The sequence below is a fragment of the Sabethes cyaneus genome, chromosome 1, assembly GCF_943734655.1.
Source record: "Sabethes cyaneus chromosome 1, idSabCyanKW18_F2, whole genome shotgun sequence".
Classification (NCBI taxonomy): Eukaryota; Metazoa; Arthropoda; class Insecta; order Diptera; family Culicidae; genus Sabethes; species Sabethes cyaneus.
The window spans coordinates 55,248,884-55,262,313 of NC_071353.1; the positions used below are offsets into that span (position 1 = coordinate 55,248,884).

General features: G+C 41.8%; 1 protein-coding gene across 1 annotated transcript in view; it reads right to left on the reverse strand.

The window, feature by feature from the left end:
- LOC128733095 (Y+L amino acid transporter 2) overlaps positions 1–13,430 on the reverse strand; it is a 49,351-nt gene that overhangs the window by 6,313 nt on the left and 29,608 nt on the right. The window contains exons 4-9 of the mRNA XM_053826707.1: positions 5,623–5,748; positions 4,754–4,847; positions 4,419–4,633; positions 3,598–3,827; positions 3,276–3,528; positions 2,848–2,942 (exon numbers count right to left, since the gene is read on the reverse strand). Coding sequence (XP_053682682.1) covers positions 2,884–2,942; positions 3,276–3,528; positions 3,598–3,827; positions 4,419–4,633; positions 4,754–4,847; positions 5,623–5,748 — 977 coding nt within the window. The 3' untranslated portion in view covers positions 2,848–2,883. The remainder of the gene's footprint in view (positions 1–2,847; positions 2,943–3,275; positions 3,529–3,597; positions 3,828–4,418; positions 4,634–4,753; positions 4,848–5,622; positions 5,749–13,430) is intronic.

The following is a 13,430-nucleotide window of genomic DNA, read 5'->3' on the forward strand; positions in this document are numbered from 1 at the left end:
TCCTACCACGAACGACAATGGCCTGAGGCTTATCAACTTCGCTGCAGCCAGAGGAATGGTTATCTGTAGTACCCATTTTGCACGATGCAACATTTGGAAGCACACCTGGAAACACCCTAATGGAGAGGCCTGCTCTCAGATCGACCACGTTCTGGTAGATAGCCGGCACCTTTCTGATGTCGCAGACGTGCGATCCTTCTGGGGACCAAACGTTGACTCGGACCACTATCTCGTAGTAAGCAAAATCCGCGCCCGGTTGTCCAACGTATTCAAATCGAAGCCAACGAGGAAGATACGACTGAACATTCGGCGGTTATCAGCGGAGGGAGTTGCTGCAGAGTACTCTCGGAAGACTGATGAGCGGATCGGTGAAAATCTTGGAGAGAACCGGAACGAACAGAGGAGACACATCCACGACGCGATCAGTACTACAGCGCGAGAAGTGTTGGGTACTACTGCTGCAGCCCGTTCCAGTGAGTGGTTTGACGCAGAATGCCAGCGAGTGACTGATGAGAAGAATCGAGCCAGAAGTCACATTTTGGCTGCAACTGTGACACGCCAAAGCACAGAAAGATACCGAGATGCTAGAGCTGCCGAAAAGAGACTTCACCGTCGTAAGAAACGTCAGCACTGGGATCGCGTTCTTGCGGAGGCGGAGAATTGCTTCGAAAGGCACGATACGAGAAGCTTCTTTAATACGGTCAACGGAATCAGGAACCAGATCGTGCTAACTCCTGTTATGTGCAACGACAAGGAGGGGAACCTGATTACCGAAAAATCGGAGGTGGCTAGGCGTTGCGTTGGAAACAATATTTCGATGCTTTGTTGAATGGTGAACAAGATGGAACGGTCAACAGAAACAGGATAGCGATTGAGGATGATGGACAAGCTGTGGATCCACCAACTTTGGACGAGGTTAGGAAAGCAGCGAGTGAGCTGAAAACTGCAAAGCAGCTGGAAAGGACGGCATCCCCGCCGAACTTTTGAAAGTCGGGAGCGAACGGCTGTCTTGTGCAATCCATTAGGTTGTACTAAAGGTATGAACTGAGGAGGAATTACCTACGGACCGGTTGGAAGATCTCATATGCCCAATTTACAAAAAGGGCCATCGACTCGAATGCAGCAATTATCGAGGTATTACTCTCCTCAATTCTGCATACACAATTCTTTCCCGCATCTTGTTTCTCAGACTGAGGCCGTTGCAGGAAACCTTTGTTGGCGAATACCAGTGCGGTTTTCGAGATGGACGCTCCACGACGGACCAAATGTTCACCTTGCGACAGATCCTCGATAAATTCCGGGCATTCAATTTGCAGACTCATCATTTGTTTATAAACTTCAGGGCGGCGTACGATTCAGTTAAACGAAACGAGCTGTGGCAGATTATGCTTGAACGAGGTTTTCCAACAAAACTGATTAGGCTGATACGTGCTACTCTTGATGGTTCAAAATCAAGCGTCAGGATAGCGGGTGGGACATCGGGCTCGTTTGTGACGTTAGATGGTTTGAAGCAAGGTGACGGACTATTGAACTTGCTGTTCAACATTGCATTGGAAGGTGCTATTCGAAGGGGCGGGCGTGCAGAGAAGCGGTACCTTCATCACGAAATCTTATATGCTTCTAGGGTTTGCGGACGACATCGATATCATCGGTTTTCGAGTGTAAGATCCTGCGATCAATTCTTGGCGGCATATTAGACGAAGGAGTGTGGCGCAGGCGCATGAATCATGAAATATACCAAGTGAACAAAGATACGGATATTGTGAAGCGACTAAAATTCGGCAGGCTACAATGGGCTGGCAATGTAGCAAGGATGCCGGATGAGAGACCAGCAAAAACAATATTGATGGCTCCTGAATTCGAGATGGATTCGATAAGCGGATTGTCGCCGAAAAAGTAAAGTAAGTATAATGTGCTGGGGAAGAATAAATGCTTAATGCGAGAAATGTAGATTCAGGAAAACTGAAAATTCTTGATATTAGGCCAAAAATATAGACTTAGCGAAGGTGAGAGTCGAACTCACAGCTCCCAATCTCTAGTTGAGCGTGTTGGTTAACCAATTACACCACTAAGCCGTCTAAAAGACGTTTCTCGCATTAAGCATTAATTCTTCCCCAACAGAAAAGTTAAGCCGACTGCTATACGTCGTTAGAAAAAAGAAAGAAAAAAGTGTAATGTGCATTAGTAAACATAAATATGAAATGAGGTAGGTATAATCGTCAATACTGTGCTGGACAAAAATTCATCTTCCAATATCCCGCACCATTTTGAAAATTTTCGCTTCATGTGATAAACCAAACAATAATCGGGAATTGTTCACATCGTTCATAGTGAGGATCAGCGTGGTATAAACGAACTGTCAAATTCTAATTCATGTCCAACTTTACGGAAACTGTGAAGTAGTCTTTGTGTGTATTTCAATTATATTGGTGCCTGGGGCATTCTGTCGGACTCTTAAGGTTCTGTTCTATTCTTCCCTGAATTATTCTTGTCAATTGGAAGACAATGAATACGTTTGCATGTACAGGATTGTGATTGTACAGAATTTAAATTAAAAAAAAATAGAACTGGCAAGTTGATTCAATATAATCCAATAAAAACTCGGATATCAATAGATAGAAGGTTGCATATGGATATTGATTGTGATTCCTGATCCCAAAGTGAGGTACGATATTGATACCTAAGACCTTAAGAGTCGTAACATGAGCTAGCCAAATCGATACATTGATAGAAAGATTCGAAAAACAAAATCATGCAGTAAGAAACATTAGTAAAGAATGGTAGTTACCACTAGAGCCTATAACTAAATTAGTAAATCATAACAATTGAAAAGTAAAAGATAAAAACCTTTTCCAACTGACTGTGCGGTGCGGTAAGCGAAATTTATTTTTGTTTCGGTCGCACCACCATCATCAACTTCTGTAAACATTTCGTGACTCCTCCTGCAAAAGTCACAATCCGTGGGATAGCGAGATAGTAGGAAACAGAGATAGCAGCAAGTGGGTGGTGTACGTGTGAGGTTTTTCAGTAATTCCACGATCAATGAATAGAACATGAAAATAAATAAATAGAATCATAATTTAGAAAAAGCGTTGGCCAATTAAAAAGTTGATTCGGACTTGCACAGCAAGTTGAACTGATGTGTTTGCAAAAAAGCTACGCTTTGCACCCAATATAAGTTCAACTGAATCTATGAGTAAGTGAAAGTGAACTTTTGCGAGTTATTCGGTAGAGAATTTTGGGGCGTTGTCACGAGACATATCGATAGGACTTACCCATTGAATGGTTGAACCATTTCGGTTTGTTTCGCCACGCGATGAATAAAAAGTAGACGGGAATACTGGACAGAATCATAAGTAGTCCGTAGCCAGTCTCGACTGGGCTAGCAATCATAGGAACTACGGTGACGAATACTGTGGCGATTAGGTAGAAAATTGGAAACAGCAGATTGACCTTAATTGGACGGGTTAAATCCGGTTGCTTCCAGCGCAGCCATGGTAGACAGAGGACAGCAACTCCGATACTCAGCTAAATAGAAATAGAAAAAAAACACTGTAAATCATCTTTCAAATGCTAATGATATGAACAGTATCTTACCCATGTTGCAAATCCTACGTAGTTGATCAATGCGAAAATATCCGAGACTGTCAGGTACACCATCGATAGTAGCGCCATAATCAACACGGCAGGGGTTGGCGTTAATCGTTGAATTTGAATCATTGTTAGAATCTCGGGCATTTGGCCTTCGCAGGCACCCGCATAGAAAAGCCGCGATGACGTCAGCAGGATTCCATTAACGGCACCGAAGGTGGAAAGCGCCACAAAAACTACGGAAGAAGGGGAAAGACAAAATCGGAGTGTACAGTTAAAAGGAAATTGCTTTTAGTGGGGATCCATGGACACGAATAAATTTGACTTGAAATATACATATATACTTTCAATTACAATTTGCTAGAATTTATTTTCAAATCTTAGTTAGTTTGGAAAAAGAAAACATTTTGGTTTTAAATTAAGAATTGAATACTCAGAGCAACTCAAGGCAAACTATATGAATCAACCATATTGTAACAAAAATGCATATTGCTTATAAACACCCCATTCCTAATTGACTCAACGTAATGTAACAAATAACATGTGTATTCAGAATGCATTACAAAATTTGCAAAAAACAGCTTTTCAGTAAAAAGTCGAGGAAGGTCGATTTTACTTGGTTTTCTGGTACGCGGTAATGACTGTAACATTTTTGCATTGATTTCGCTAGACGACAGTTGAATAGTTTTAAGCCAGTGTATGTCGATGTAATATGTATTAGCGCATAGAATTGGAGACGAATCAATCATGCTCGAGTTGATTGGTTAATAGACTGTACGGCTAATTAGATATGACAGTAGAATGCATATTATAAAAGCACGTCCTACCTGGTATGGTCCATGCGAATATTCCGAATACGCGATCTGCGAAGGTAACAGCAACCGCTTCCGAACCAAGCACTTCCTCCGGCGATAGGACAGTATAGAAGGATACGTTAGTGCAGACGTACACTACCGTGACTAGAGTACAGGAGATGGCGATGGCACGAGGTAGATTTTTTACAGGATCCTTAAGTTCTTCTATGATGAAGTTCAGATAGTTCCTGGTAGTGATAAATCGAGAGAATAAATATTAATATTAAGTTAAACTATGCTGAATCGCTACTGTTGGAGCATCAGTTCGCTCAATTATACATATAATAATATTTTATTCTCGAACTTACCATCCATTGTAGGCGAATAAACCAGAATAGAACGATAGTGCCAGCGAGGTGACCTCAGTTTTCGTGTTGTCGAAGGTAAAGTACTCCGTGTTGCCTGCAAATTATACAAATCAGAGGAAATCACGTCACTCTTTCTTATTTAAGCTGTTAAGATATGATTTGATCGCCGGAGTCGTGTCTGCGATACGACGATCAAAGTGAATTCTCGAGTAATTCATTCAAATTGCTGGTGGGATGATTTGATTAAAGAATGGCTGAGCGGCTATAAGAACAAATTTGCGATTATGTGACCGCAAAGTGAAAGTGTTTGCCTCTGTCGAAAAGATAGCAATAGGTATACGAGACCGGAATAATAATAGAATTTATGAGTGTTGTTCAGTTTCATTAAAGCCACTAGGGCCGATTTATTCCACAAACTCAAGAACCATATTTGATTTTCTGTGTATATTCTGTGCTACCATATGATTGCTTAGCGACAGACTCGTATGATTTCTTCGGAATATCTCTTCATACTATTGACTACTCGTGGAAAAACAAATAACGCAAATTAGCAAACTGGAAGCTTGTTGAATCGAACTCGGTCATAAATAATCTCGTATTTGTTTATCGAATAAGATGTGAAAACAATTCAAGCTGCCATTGCTCATGATTTCAGCGAGCGACAAAGTTGACACCTGTTTCAAAATGCTAACAACCTGGAAACATTTGTTCGCAACAAGTCTCCGTGCTGATCAATGCTGGCGGTCACGCGTATTCTCCTTCGAACCCTATTTGAATTTCATATCAGAATCTATTGCATGTCTCGTAAATTCAAAACTATATGATCAAATGGCAGCCTGAACAAGTACTCACACAAGGGGTTCACTTACCTTTGAACAGATAGAATGCTCCGGTACCTATAATGATGAATAGAGCCAGCAATTTGGCGTAGGTGAAGATGTCCTGGACGGCAGTAGCCCATTTCACGTCCCAACAGTTAACGAACGTCAGAACCACTGCAATGAAAAACAAGCATAATACCATTTAATGACAATGCTGATTCCAATAGATTTGACTAACAGATTGAATGTGTCATGGTTATTATCGTCGTCGAAGTATAAAAGGCAGCTCGACCTTGATAATGCAATGTTAATTATGGAAACTACGGTACGGTTGAACACGCTTTTTATGTTACTTTCGATTGGATGAACACAGTGGAGATTAACATAACGATCTGTTTTTACGATTGAAACAGCAAATCTTTTTACTTCCAGGTTCAATTCAATTCAAAGCTTTATGGCATTACGTCTAGTAAGACAAAAGTTTCAGGCGCTTAACCCATTAAGCCCCAGACTTTTCCCAGCAGGGATAGAAATTTGAAACTTTCAGGAAAATTCTCTTTTAGGTCAACTAAGAAAAAACCACTGACATGTATTTTTAATTTTGACCCTGTGTCCCGCAACGCTACGTTGCGAAAACGCAACGCTGGGCATTAAGGGTATACCGTTTTTGCATACCTGCATTATTATGCATATAAATGCTTCATACTTTTACACCGTTAAATCAAATTTGGAATTTTTTTCTGTGATTTTGAGTATTAATAAAGATTAAATGAACGGCTTAGAGTATTACATGTTATGTTTTATGATAAATATCAAAACATTTGGGTTGGATACCATCTTTGCACTAGACACATATACCCTTATTCTGCGAGGCGAGTGACGTGACTATGTTGCAGTCACCGCGAATCAGGTGACAATTGTCACCTAGGTGACTCGCCTTGTCATTTAGGTGACAAGGGTTTCTTACCTAGGTGACACGATTGTCACTTAGGTGACTCGACTCGCCGTGGCGAGTCACGGCAAGTGACAATTGTCGTATTGAGTCATGTGACTCGCAGAATAAGGGTAATAGTATGCAGTTTGAATGCTAAATGCATGTCATCGCAGATGATTAAATGCCTACCAACACGTTCCGGAAAAGTTGTAACATTAAATTTGGGTCCATGAAACTGTCGTTGCCATCACTCAATTCCCCCAGATATTCCGGAGGCAAAGGTACTTTAACAATTTTATCACGCTCTTATCACAATGGCTTCTGCATTTGCCATCAGTGTTGGAAGCTGCGAATTCTATGTTATGTAAACTTTTATAATGTTTCCGGAATATTTCAAATAAGCGAAAGATAAGATTAACATTCATTTGTTTACTAAAAAGCAACGACATCAAATGAAACACCGCAGCGAACGAACGAAAACAAACGTTCCCGTTGCAAATTTTGAATATCGTTACTTCCTAGCGTTGCGTTTTCGCAACGCAAAGCTTCAAACCTATCTGAAAATTACAAAAATAATCAAAATTATGAAACAAATTTTTTTTTTTCAAGCAACCGATTCTTACTAACACTAATTAATAGGTCACGCGTTAATAGAGGTAAAATCGAGTTTTATGAGCATTTTTCCTTAACTGTCTGAAAAATAGCAAAACCTGTTGTTTTGTCACGGCTGTAATTATGTTACATGTAACATCTGACCTTTGAGCAAAAACAGGTCGATTAGATTTTTTTCCAATCTTTCTTTGTTTCTCAGGGTCCAAGTTGATATTTTCAACCGGGTCTTCTCTAGAAACGAATGAAAGTGCGTTGCGTTTTCGCAACGCTGGGAGGAAATGGGTTAATAAGAAATACTTTATTTAGGTATGATTTGTATTAATGATGTCGTTTATAGAGACAACAAGGCAATTGTGTTGAAAAAAAAAAACAAAATATTATTCGAGTGATTTCAAAAGCGCTCAAAATGGTCCAGTTAGTAAGTTGTTCTATTGATAACGTACATATTTGGGTATACACATTTTCAAATTAATAATCCTACTGGTTTGGGCAGAAGGGTTACAGAAGGGTCCCATTGAATGTCACATAATAAATTGTCAAGAGAGTAGTTGGAACACCGTATTGCGACCAGTTTTCCCCAACGACGTACGTAGCCGCGCGTCAACGGTTTCCATCCACCCACAACAGGGGGTGGACAAATGGAGATAAGCAAGAAAGAGTAAGGTTCTTGGCGCGACGAAAGGTGATAGCTCTTCGGACAAAAGCTAATCTTTTGTTTATTTGTTTATTTGTAAAAAAATCATCGGACACAAGGTGGTCTTCATGATATAAACACATATGACAGTAAATACATACAATAATACAATTACAAATTTATCGTCTACGAGAGAGTCGTCGTTGAAAATTATTAGGCGTCATGTTGAAATCGAACCAACCGTAGAGTTCGTTAAACCGCCGCATTGCCATAAATCGGATAGGGTCGTACAGTCCGTAGTTTGCATTCCGTCCCTGCAGGTGCAGGAAATACCTGGTTCTGAGGGGTCGTTCAGGAGCATACAGATTTAGTTGGCTCAGAAGAGCGGGGCTGTCAATATCTCCTAGTAGCAATCTAGCCAGGAACGTGGCTTGAGCGTTGGCACGTCTTCTTTCAAGACTCTCCAAGTTAAGCAGACGGCAGCGTTCCTCATATGGCGGAAGGTTTCTGGGATCGCGCCATGGAAGACTGCGCAAAGCATACCGTAGAAATTTTTTCTGCACTGCTTCGATTCTAGTGATCCAAATTTGTTGATATGGACACCAGATCACTGATCCGAATTCCAAAACAGACCTTACAAGTGCATAGTACAAAGATCGAAAACAGTACGGGTCACGAAATTCCTTGGCCATTTTAAAAATAAATCCAAGTTGCTTATTGGCTCTGGAGATAATGTCGTTGTAGTGTATACGGAAGGTTAGTGCGCTATCCAGGACGACACCAAGATCACGAATGTGATAGACGCGTTGTAACAAATGTCCTGCCATGTTGTAGCTAAAAGCTATGGGCTTATTTTTACGATGAAACGAGATGGCGAAGCACTTTGAGATGCTGACGGTAAGCATGTTTTTCGAGCACCAATCTTCAAATTTATCCACAAGGCGTTGCAGTTCAATGCAGTCGGAGTCCCTTTTAATTGCTTTAAAGATTTTTACATCGTCAGCATAGAAAGATCGACAGCCAGGTGGCAGAAGAGCTGATAGTTCGTTTATACAAAGAGAAAAGAGCAAGGGTCCAAGGTTGCTCCCCTGTGGCTTGCCAGAGATGTTGTTGAACGAGTCGGAGACCTCTGATCCGATCTTCACACTTAGCCTACGGTGTGTTAGGTACGAACGTAGCCACTTGCAGAACGGTGCGGAAACTCCCAGCTTCTCCAGCCTAGCAAGGAGGATGCCGTGATCCACCCGATCAAACGCAGCTTTCAGGTCCGTATACACTGCATCAATTTGCACCCCTTCATTCATGTTGCGCAGGCAGAACGAGACGAAATCGACGAGATTCGTGGAAACTGAACGTTTTGGAAAAAAACCATGCTGGTCTGAGGAAATGTAGTGTTGGCAGCTAGCGAACAAAGCGTCGTTCACGATTATCTCGAGAACTTTAGAACTTGAGCATAACGATGTAATCCCTCGATAGTTTTGTACGTTGCGCTTATCACCCTTCTTGTGTACAGGGAACATTACTGATTCTTTCCATAGAGTAGGGAACTTACACTGCTGAATTGAAGCATTGAACAACAGTGAGAGAGGTCTAGCGAGTACAGTAGAACACTTTTTCAGGATACAAGATGGAATTCCGTCAGGTCCGGCCACTAACGAATATTTTAATTTTCCGATGGCAGTTTTCACAATCTCCTCCGTTACACGAAAGACGTTGAGGTTGATGACTTTGTTAGGTGTGTTTCTAACAGCATAAGCAATTTGTTCTGAGGAAGCAGGAGCATCAAAGCCATTACCTTGTTTGAAGGCAAACCGTCAAAATATAAATTCATAGCAGTGCACAAAGTAAAATAGAAAGACGAAATAATTAGAAATTAGAAACAAAGATAGAAGTGAAAGACAGAAATACCGCGAGTTTGAATGAGGAAAGGAAAAGTGTGTATAGCAAAGCAAACGAAAGTCATGGCTATTTAGGAATTTTTCGACCATACTCCCGACCATGACCGCTACAGATCCAATGCTAAGGCCTCTCTCGCTCTTAGGACCCCTTAGTTTCCTGTGTTTACACTGCCTGCTTACCTGACGTTTACCTACGTTTGACCCGGAGTTCACCCGTTACTGCTGAATTCCGCCGTTGCCACTACTTCCATCCATCCCGAAACTGAAAGAGCGTCCCTGCCATCGACGCCATCGCAGTCACGCCGCGTCGTGTCGTCGCCGTCGCGCTTAACCAGAGTCCTAAGTGAGCACGCAGCCAGAACGCCGGGAGTAAGACAGCAAACCCCGTGCCAATAGTCACCGACCTGACCGCCAACGAACCACACGGTTAGCATCTCCGTCGGAAGTGAAACCCCAGAAACTAAAAGGTAGGAGATGCCCGAGGGAAATTCGTGAAATAAAAGGAAAGTAAAAGCCGAAGGTTTACATGCGTTTTCTTGGCAATAAGTCGCGAACCTTTGCCGTCCTGAGGCTTGTTTTAGGGTAAGCGCTGGGCTGTTAGGACCCTGTCAGTTACAACTTCATCCGAAGTACATCATCGACCTGTACAAATGCAATCGGTCAAACAATGACGATCACTTCTGATAGTGGTGCGTCATCTTGACAACATAGCTATAATTAAACAGGGCATATATCACAATAGATCAAACAAATGGCCGCAGTGATAAAAATACCCGACATGGAAAAATTGTAAATTTTGTAAGAAATCCAGCAGAAATGTTTGGCTGGTGAAAGGCTGGATAAAGCGTGCCGTCTCAGCTTTGTATCCAGCAACTTTTATTTCTACTTCAACGCGGTACTAGCTGGGACGCGAATAATTAACCCCGGTGGGAACTTAGTCGTCTGCCGGCAGGGAAGGGCGGCTCTTTCGAGCTTTTGAGCGTTAGTCCTTTAGCTGGGAGCGGCTGATCATGATAGGGTAATCACGATTCATGAACGCGTTTCAATTCCGCAATTTTGAAACCGTAGCGCTTCAAAAATATTGTAGGACAGGCAAATGGTATTAAAAACCGAGTTCCGTATGGGTACATCCTTTCACCAGAGTTACAGAGGTACAACAGATGAGCTTGGAACTCACTTTGTATGATGCGACAGTGTGTAAGCAAGTGGCGGCTGATCAATGCAAGTATATGAGAAGACCGTTTTTCCAACTAAAGCATCGTACAATGCCTCACGAGAGAAAACACGACAACGAGGAAGAATTGTTCTTTGTGCTACTGGAACAAGTGTATGGCGGGTGCCAACAGAGGAATGTGAAAATCGTCTTGTCAATGTTAAGTAGACGATATGAATGCTCCAGTCGGCCTTCTTCCCCGCAAAGATATCCACAAGGAATCTTGGAGATCACCTGAACTTCTCTGACATTAACAATTTTCATACGGATCGTAGTGCGAATATAGGTTAGATACAGCTACGTAAATTGGATATAGATGCACGCAGTTAAAATTCTCAGTGGTGTACAACCGAAGTAACATTTTTGTCGTGTAATAGCTTATTATTATACAGCTAATTCCCGTGGGACAACTGCTTGATAAGCTATTTTACAACAAAAATGTTACTTGGGAACACAAAATTTTAAAGTTTCATTAGTACTACTCTATCAAAGCAACTTTGGTTAAGGCCCTGAACCCGACAGCTTGAGGCGGTATTATGAACAGAAGAGCATCTATGCGCAACTATTCTTGAATTTGGTTGGAGTTCGAAAAGCTACCATGTTATAGTAGCGACATTAAGTACGACGGCTTCGAAACGAAAACCCAATGGGCTGACGGCGGAGGTTAATCGCTACTGGAGGAGAAGAATGCAGCAAGATCGAAAATGCTGTAACACCTTACTAGAGTTTACATGGTATGGTACAAACAGGCGCGGAATAGGCAAAACTCGGCATTCGGATCGAAAGAGTGCCAACAGGAGCAATTGCCGAAATTTGGTACGCAATATCTAGAACGATTGCGAGGTTTTCAAAATATGGAAACGGCACTACGACGAGCATTTTAATGGCGATACAGTAATATACGACGGCGATACAACGATAGATCTAGATAATGCGCGTAGACGATGGCATCTTCAAGGTCCCCGGTTTTCAGGAGGTTGAGGAGGAAATCGAATGGTTGGAAAACAATACATTCGTTGATATTGACCGATTCTCGAGCATGCTACTATTGTACGGCGGTGAAGCACTGGCAAGAGGAGCCGGCGGAGTAATATTTATTCGTGACAGATACGTATTTCGCCTACATTACGGCTTCATCAGTGTCTGTTTTCGAGCACAGATTCGAACTACAGTGTCCGTAGACACTGCAGGCACTGATGGAGCCTGCGAGTCGTAGGCGAAATACGTATCTGTCGCGATTAAATATAAATAGGAGAATTTCGTATTCTGCCAAGACACTCCAAAAACTTCAACTACTGCGGAAATGACGCGAATACAACGTAGTGACACACAGATTTATTACAAGTACCACTCGGAATCAAACGGTGCAAGGGGACTATGGCAAAGCGTACCTGCCGTTTAATGTAGCGTTAGAAGGTGTGATCAGAAGACAGACACGAGCGGTTCGATTTTCTGAAAGTCTTTGACATTGTTGCACGCAACGGTGGGATGATGATAGAAACGAATATTAGGCTAAAGGTTGAACTCGGTAGAGTTAATCTTGACATTAATACGTCGAAGTCAAAATATATGTGAGGAAAATACCCTAAGGAGACAAATATTTATCTCCCACCAATAATTCGGATTGACGGCGACGAGTTCGTGTAAAGGGCCTCACTGATAACTGCCAGTAATGGCACCAGACGCTACAGTTGAGTTAAATCCATTGCACCACGAAGTAGATTATCTACAACACTAGCTGTTACTCGCGTGCGTCGCGTCACGTTTAATTGAGAGCGAATTGGGGTACGCTATGTAACACTAACGCTATGTAACACTAACGCCATGTAGGGTACGGAAGGGTATTTTCCGCCTAAACAATATTCAGGATTTACGTTGAAACTATATTCATTCGAGACAAGATTTTTATACCAGTTGACAGAATAATATTTACTGTGTATCGGCGTGTATTTTGGTCTTAATGAAACGCTACTGAATTTGAGTTATAGTCGCGAGAAATGATGAAGTCGCTGCGGCTAAATTGGGCCCATTCTCTATAGTGGTGGCTGTGTTTATTAAATCCGACCGGCCGAAATAGCCTGCACAGGGATTAGATGCTTTTCAAAAATAGATCAAAAGAGAGACCGATGGATAACGTGTCGGTATTGCCTAGATACCGGCTCATTGAAGATAACTAGTTTTGCAGTGACAACAGCTTGCTGCTGGAGCTAGTGTATCATTGAATCGTGCATATACTTTAGCACCAGAAGCAAGTGGTTGTCACTCAAATACTAGCTATGTCAACACGATAGAAGAGTTTCAGGCGCAACTGTAACACATCTTGGTAGCGGTTTAAATAAAGCACCATATGCTGAAACTAAAAGCAAAATGCTGCAAATTGCTAGTGAATGAAAATTGATTTATATTTTCATATAAGAGGGGCATTTTTGTGTTCTTCCGTGATGAAAAGAAGTAGAATGGTTCTGTGACATCATATTCACAGCTGTTTAGTTGCCAGAATAAGTAAACGTGATCATAATTGTGTGTTTTCTAAACCATCATCAAGAGCGGATACGCGTAAGCGAT